The 7927-nt window shown below is 42.8% G+C and overlaps 1 protein-coding gene and 1 long non-coding RNA gene across 2 annotated transcripts in view; one reads left to right on the top strand and one right to left on the bottom strand.

The window, feature by feature from the left end:
- Nucleotides 1-764, bottom strand: part of LOC121034525 (uncharacterized) — a 28077-nt gene extending 27313 nt beyond the window's left edge. The window contains exon 1 of the long non-coding RNA XR_005792481.1: nucleotides 485-764. This is a non-coding gene — a long non-coding RNA (uncharacterized LOC121034525). The remainder of the gene's footprint in view (nucleotides 1-484) is intronic.
- Nucleotides 765-1011: 247 nt separating this feature from the next.
- LOC121034524 (cyclin-dependent kinase 4 inhibitor B) lies at nucleotides 1012-5071 on the top strand. The gene is made up of 2 exons (XM_040481382.1): nucleotides 1012-1193; nucleotides 3430-5071. Exons 1-2 carry the CDS (start codon nucleotides 1038-1040, stop codon nucleotides 3688-3690), a joined length of 417 nt encoding a protein of 138 aa, XP_040337316.1. The 5' UTR covers nucleotides 1012-1037; the 3' UTR covers nucleotides 3691-5071.
- Nucleotides 5072-7927: the final 2856 nt, after the last annotated feature.

Below are 7927 nucleotides of genomic sequence, written 5' to 3'. Positions count from 1 at the left end.
AATATATATTTATATTTTTTAAATGTCTCACGTGCACCAGTTTGCCATTGTCAATCTCAAACTAGGTTTGTTTTTTGGAGCTGTGTATCAATTATTCAAAGATGAAAAGAATAAAAGTCACATTCAAAACAGGATTCTCAGGATTTTTCACTGTAACTGATTTTTGACTGATTCAAATAGGAAGACACACCCAAAAGAAAATTGCTAAGGTTGATGCAAGATGAAAAGCTAGTGAAGTTCAAGTACTGCCTGGGGGTGAATTTAACCTGCATGACAGGTGCAAAGCTGTCACTTTCAGAAATCTTGGGAGAGACAGAGTTATTTTAAATGCCTTTCTCTCAGCCAGCCATTCAATTATACAAGGAGCGACTAACGTCCCCAAAGTGAAAGCAGCTGGCACGGGACTGAGGAATAGAAATCCTCTGCTCCGCCTGCTGGAGGAAGGGGATTAGGAGCTGAGTGCATGGATTCAACTTTTCCAAACCTTAGTTAAGGCCTTGCAGGACACTCGGCGAGCAGGACAACAGGCTCTGCGCGCTTCCTGTCTGGCGCATGCGTCCCAGCAGAGTCTGGGCTGGCTTCCCAACACCGCCCTCCTCCCGCGCCCCGCCCCTACCTCGTCGGCTGTAACGTCATCCGAGGGCCGGGCCTCGCAGCCTGCAAAGTGGGGACTTGCCCGGCCCGGCCAGACGGACAGGGGGCGGAGCCTAAGGGGGTGGGGAATACCCTGTCCGGCCGCCCAGCTGGAAACGGACTCATTCCCTTGCAGGCTCTCTACCTAGCCGGACCACTGCGACCAAGCGAGGCGCTTTTTCCCGGGAGCGAGCTGGGAAAAGCCCGGTTTAGCCACGAGTGGCTCGGCCATTGCACGGGCCGCCTAAGCCACAGGAGGACGGTGAAAGAGAGCTGAAGCTAACCTGAGCTCTCCCACGTAGGGGTGAGCGCGCCAGGGCGAGGTGGGGAAGAAGGGAGGAGTGTGGCGAAGCTCACAGCCAGTGGTGGATTATCCGGGCCAGTCTGCGTCTGTGGACTGCGAAATGCGCGAGGAGGACAAGGGCATGCTCCGTGGTGGAGGCAACGGCGCGGGCCTGGCCAACGCCTCCGCGCGGGGGCAAGTGGACACTGTGCAGCAGCTCTTGGAAGCCGGTGCGGATCCCAACGGAGTCAACCGCTTCGGAAGGCGCCCAATCCAGGTAGCTGGGGCCCTGGGGCCTTGCCGGCAGGGGGCGCAGGAGTGCAGGGGAGCGGCCTCCGTGGGACGCGACTGGGACCGAGATCTTCACCGACGTCCCTTTTTCTCTCTTCCTGGAGGTGTGGAGCCTAGGTGTAAAACAGGTTCTCCCGCCCCAAAGATCCTAAAGAACGGGATTGGAAAAAAAAATTACTTCAGTTTGGTTTTCTTTTTAGTGGTGGAAAAAATGTCAATAGTCTCTCTTCCGTCTCATGATCACAGATACAACGGATAGATTCAATTGGGAAGAAAAGGTTATTTGGGGAGAAAAACTTTTGTCTTGTCTGTCTTTAAACAAATATCTATCAACTTTGAATGATAATTAAATTACAAGTTACACAGTCCGGATTAAATTTGAGGAATCATGCAGAATCACATTACATGAAAAAATTCACCGTGAACTTCTAGGTTGTGATATAAAATTCTTTGTATTTTTTCTTCATAGAGGCAAACTGAATACAAAGAGATGAGCCAGGATTCCTCGATCAAAGTATTTAATTCCTTTTATGTTAGAAGTGTCTCTTGAATATTACATAAGAAAAAAATGCTTTTATGGATTTTTGCTTAATTATCATACAAAATGATTGGATTACAAAAGCATGCTTATAGCAACTGTTAGGTCCTTTTTAAATGGCAGAGGTTCTACATGAATAATTAGCCTCTTCGTTGATAAAGTTCTTTTGTTCAATATGTTTATTAATCTCGCTTTAATGAGTACATATGTATTTTTTCATTCCTTTAAAATCCAATATCTTGTGCTTTATTGTTGACTATAATGGTCACAATTAGTATTCATCTCAATGTCACATTCTAGAACCAAACTATTATTAAGGAGTCTTGTTAACTGTATAGATTTTTAAAGGAAATACGTGTCCATTCCTTTTGCATTCTTGGAAAAGTGTTCTAAGAAGCAGCAAAAATCTTGTAAAGTAGTTCTTAGGCTTCAAATAATATTAATAATTGTAAAAAGATTTTAATTATAGTTTTAATTCACCATTTTCTGAGATAACAAAAAACCCTTTTTTCCTTCTATGTATGAAATACCTTACATTAATAGTGATAATGATAACATATCATGGTTTTTAAGGGAGGAAATGGATGCTTCTAATATTCATGAAACAAAAAAGTAGCATGCTATCTTTCAGTTACATGGTGCATTTTAAAATACATGAACTGGCAAGAACAAGTAACTCCGTTTTGGATATTTAATTATCAAAAATTTTTATTGTTAATTACAAGAAAGTAAATGCTTGCATAATGTACATATACACAAATGGCTGCTACAGGATTACTGCTCTAAAACATCTTTTTTCTAAGTTATGCATTGCTCTGATTTGACTAACATCCAAGCTCTTTTTTATATAGCAAATTATTTACCATCTAACATTATAAAATCCTATTACATTATAAAATCCTGTACAATGTAAATACAGTGTTTATTTTACATGCTTATGTTACATTAAATATATTACCCTTTAAACTTTATCCCTTACCTGTAACACCAACTTAAAAATATTAAAACTGGTAAATCATTTGTTAAAAAAAAACTTGTTTTCATCATCTTATTTTCTTTTTCCCCTCTATCTCCAATTTGACCCAAATTATCAGACCATATTCAGTTTATGACAACAGACATGCAGGCCAGTGAAAAGTAAAAACTCTGATAAGGGATTTACTATGAGAACTAAACAACCTATTTCTCCTCTAAAGCATGACTCTAACTCTTAAAAATATCAGCTGACTGCCTAATAAATATTTGTAGAGGTGGATTATGGTTGAGGTAGGAAAGACATCAAGGGAAATAATTTAAGACTTTAAAGGCTTTTAAACTTAACTCTGCCCATAAATCATTTAACAAACTAGATTCCCATGTTCCAACGAAAATCAAGATTTTTTCTTTTTCTGCACAACGAGGATTAGTGCTTTATTATCAGCTCTTTCTTGTCTCCCCTTGTTTGGAGAATGAAATGGAACTCAAGCAGGGCTGAGTAAAGTGTAAAAAGGGACGGGGGGGGGGTGGGGGCGGTGAGTGCATCAGCCAATGAAGTGTAACCAGACGGTCTCGAGGCTCCTAGCCCCTTTGCGTTAGTGAGAAACTTCATGAATAGGTATTTCTTTGAAATGGTTCTACCTCTGGTGGCCAGGCCTGCGTATCGCTGCTCCCGCTGCCGCCCTGACCACTCTGCTCTCTCCGACAGGTCATGATGATGGGCAGCGCCCGCGTGGCCGAGCTGCTGCTGCTCCACGGCGCGGACCCCAACTGCGCGGATCCCGCCACCCTCACCCGACCTGTGCACGACGCCGCCCGGGAGGGGTTCCTGGACACGCTGGTGGTGCTGCACCGAGCCGGGGCGCGGCTGGATGTGCGCGATGCCTGGGGCCGCCTGCCCGTGGACCTGGCTGAGGAGCGGGGCCACCGCGATGTCGCCCGGTACCTGCGCGCAGCCGCGGGAGATTGATGGCCGGTCCAGCCAGCCGCCCACCAGGACATTTCTTTTCTCCCCTGTGCCCCACGCCCAACTTAGTTCAAGGAAGGCTACGAACATGGAGCGGCGCAAAGCCTGAAAGCCTTCCAGGAGCCTTGACTCACCGTGGGGGAGGAGAAGCAGACCGTGAATAAAATTTTTTTTTTCCTTTTTCTTTTTCTCTGGATCCGGTCCTCAGGCTCACCGTGAAGCAAGCGGACTTCCCAGAGATTTAGGAGCTGAACGTGAAGCCCCCCGGTGTTGTTGACTTTTCAGGCTTTTCTGGCAAAAAAAAGTGGCCTGTAGAGTCTCTAATGGCCCGAGGTGCCTGCGAAACTTCACAGGAAAGACGCTGGTGGCAAGAGGGGCAGGCGGCGGCCACTGGCATGTGAGTGGGGGGCGGGTGATCCGTTCGCCCCTCTGACCTTAAGGGAGAGCCCCGGAAGCCCCTACTGTAAGGCGTTGGGCCCCCGGAGGCTGGAGGGGAAACCGGAAGGCCGAGGAGACGGAGGACATGAGGAGGACCGCAGACCTGGGCGCCACCAGGTGCCCAAGGCTTTCCACGCTGTGTGTTGCGCTGCAAAGCACTCACCTGCGAAGCGCTGCTTCCCGGAAGCCCCGCAGACATGCGCCGAACTCCACCGCCAGCGACCGGAGGACGCGAGAGCGCGGTGAATTTTCCCACAGGTTCGAAAATCCCTGAGCCAAGATGACTCAGAACGGCTCTCGGAAGAGGGCTGTAGCCTGCCGTGTGTTCCTCAGAGGAGGGGAGACTCTTCGGGAGTTCCAGAAGTCAGCTATCCGGATGAAGTGGTGGATTGCAGGGAGGGCAACCGCCTCCATTAACCATTTGCTTCATCTGTGTACGACGGGATACACCCCCCCCCCGGAAGTCGGAAAAGATTTGATGTTTTTAACTTTCGGGGTGTTCTTAACTTACCGGGGAGACTTTAAGGAAGAAAGTAACTCCGTGGTAAAGAAGTGAAGAACTGCAGCTTTTAAATGAAACCTTGGCACGCTGCCAAAGCCTAGACCCATTTATCCATAACCTATTTATTTCTTTAAGTGTTCTGACCGGTTCCTTTACTAGAGTGTCTCGGGGGTCAAACTATGAAATATTCCAAATGTCTTTTAGAAAACCGATGCACCCACCCAGTAAATTATCACGGGGTATTTCCCAGAGGGCTGCTGAAAGAGTAAACTGGGTATCAAACTGTTGAAAATGTATGATGATGGCTCACGGAATGTCTTAATATCCGCTGAACAAACTAAAGGGGCACTGCTTTTGGGATTTAATTTCCAGTGCTGCTTGATTCATTACAGCATTGGAACAACTGATCCTTCAATACTTTAATAAAGAAAAAAAAAAGCAATAGATTGGACTCCAAGGTCTGGCTAATTTGTTTTAAAAATGTATGATCATGGATTTACCACTAACTCCTGAGAAATGTTAAAGACTCAAAGACGGTCATTTCCCTCACTCTTTGTAATGATTATTGATAAATGATACCAACAACAATTAACTAAAAAAAAAAAAAAAACCCTGCTACCCATACTAGGAAAAGATTTATACATGGTGTGTGTGTATGAGAGAAAAAGAGGAAAAAAATAACTAACTTGGGAGACCAAAGGAAGGGGTTTCTTTGAACTGACTAAAAAATCTTAACTTCCCCATCAATTCTTTATGCCTCAGATGAATATATTACTGGGGAAAGGTAGTTGAGAATCAGAGCATTTCTTACTGGAAATAATATGTAAGCACTTATCGACACATACCTTAGGCCAGACATGCTTTAAAATACATTTGTGAATTTAATACTTAAACCTGAGAGATAGGTATCATTTCCCAGATGAGAACAAGACAGAGAAATATTGATTATTTTTATAATAGGGTATAATTTTTCCAATGTTCAAGACATTGCCACTCTACCAAAAGAAAAGTAGAATTAGTGATCTGAAAAAACAGAAATCATCAAAAGAAGCACTTCTATGGACTGCCTTCTGAAGAAAATGCAAAAGTCAGTGTCATCTAAAATACAAAAGGTCTGGGGCTCCCAGTTGGCTCAGTTGGTAAAGCATGTGACTTAATCTAGAGGTCCTGAATTCGAGCCCCACACTGTAGGGATTACTTAAATGCAAAGATTACTTAAGTAAGTAATTAAATAAATATCTTAAAAATACAAGAGATCTGCTTTCATGTATATGTCAGCAGCTAATCATAACCAAATTCTGACATACAGTACTTACTAAGTTTTCATTACTAACAACCTATTGAGTTCTTTTGTGAAAACCTGAATAATTTTTGGCTTGGTATAATTTCACAGTGTCCAATTACTAAGCTACAAGTAGATATGGACATGGAGATCATAGATGACAGAACGTATGTAAGAAAATAAAATTTTTGTTTAAAATTTGTTCAATGTTTATTGTTGAGAGAGGGAGACAGAGTGCAAGCTGGGGAGGGACAAAGAGAGAGGGAGACACAGAATCTGGAGCAGGCTCCAGGCTCTGAGCTGTCAGCACAGAGCCTAACGCAGGGCTGGAACTCACAAACTGTGAGATCATGAACTGAGCCGAAAATCAGGTGCTTAACCAACTGAGCTACCCAGGCACCCCTAAAATTTTAATTTTAAAAATTAGTTGGAGCAAGAACAGTTTTTCACAAAACTTTCCATGATCTTTTCCTGTTCTATTTATAATGCCAGGGAAGCAGGAGAGGATGAAGGAAAGAGAAGTTAGGGCCTGACTGGAAAATAGAAGACCAGGGTCCCAGTATTGGTTCTTCAACTACATGATGTACTGAGTCATATAACTTTGATGAGCCTCAATTTCCCTCATCTTTAAAAGGTGGGAATTGGACCAGATTACTCCTAAGTTCCCTACCATCACTAAAGTTTTACCTTTTACGAATTTGTCTCACACCTGACTGTAGTGGTTTCTTATATTTTATTAGTAATAATTGTGCCATAGTATGAATCCAGGAAGGATTACGTAGAAGAATAGAGAGGAACAACATGTTTTAAAATTCTGGAGCCCTGGGAAGGAAAAAAATCTTTATAAGCACCACCTCCACCAGTTAGTTGAAAAACGACACGACAAATTTGTGAGAAGTAGGAACAGAAAGGATGCTTTGCAAAATCAATAGTTTAGCATTAAGGTCTTTCTCACTTCATTTTACTTCTCATTTTTCCTGTTGCTGTTTGCATTTCTCTTATGCCACCTGGAGTCACTAGACGGATTGGTTTCTTAAAGTGAGATAAGCAAGTAGACCCAATAGATTTATAAAGTAATGCTGAAGTAGGTAGACAAACTAATACAAATGTTCTGAAAGAAAAAGCAGTTTTAAAGGGAGCATATAAGAAGGGATTCTGACCTAGAATGGGGTGGTGTAGGAGTTAGAACCAAGAGAAAAAGTTGGGCTGGAGTACCTAGCGGGCTTAGTGGGTAGGGTATGCGAGTCTTTATTTGAGGGTCTTGATCTTGGTGTTATGAGTTCAAGCCCAACTCTTTGTTGGACCGTAGAGCTTAGTTTAGAAGAAAAAAAGAGAGAGAAAGAGAGAAGGTTGGGGATATCAAAGTGCAAAGGGAAGAAAATGCTAAAATACATAGTCAACAGGAGATAAGTAACTCTGTAAACAGGTGTCATGGATTTTACAGACCCATTTCTAAGTGTCTGTACTTTCTCATTTGTTTCTACTGGAATCCTTAAATTTTGTCTGGGTGGTAGCAGAAACCATCTGGTTAGGGAAGACCTTCTGTATCACCTAAATATGTACATGTCAGCCTCAGAGTTCGTGTCAGTACTCTGTCAGGAGGACAGAGAAGAGGAAAGCAACAAAAGAAAAACGAGGAGCAGCTTGGTGGTGTTTTGTGGAAGGAGGGTCAATAACTCAACAGAATTCATCAAATCAAACCAAAACAAACTTATATGGTCTACATATTTATGGGATTTGTGAAATATTCTCAGGCCTAAAATAATTCGAATCTGCTCATTCCCTACTACCCTGATTTTCTATAAAGCTTTCTCAAGTTCAGCTACTACAAATGGGATAGCTCCTTTCTTGCCTCTTGAATCCCCCACTCAGAAGATTTTAATATCATTCCTTGCATAAGGAAAAAAATTACTTTTAGATATGGTAACTTTTATATATCACTTATGTTTATAATTTATATTTAATTATACAATTATGTATAATATAGGTATAATGTATACTATATGTAGTTATCTAAT

The sequence above is a fragment of the Herpailurus yagouaroundi genome, unplaced genomic scaffold (assembly GCF_014898765.1).
Source record: "Herpailurus yagouaroundi ecotype Mexico unplaced genomic scaffold, PumYag 160, whole genome shotgun sequence".
NCBI lineage: Eukaryota > Metazoa > Chordata > Mammalia > Carnivora > Felidae > Herpailurus > Herpailurus yagouaroundi.
This window is presented reverse-complemented; position numbering and strand designations above follow the sequence as displayed.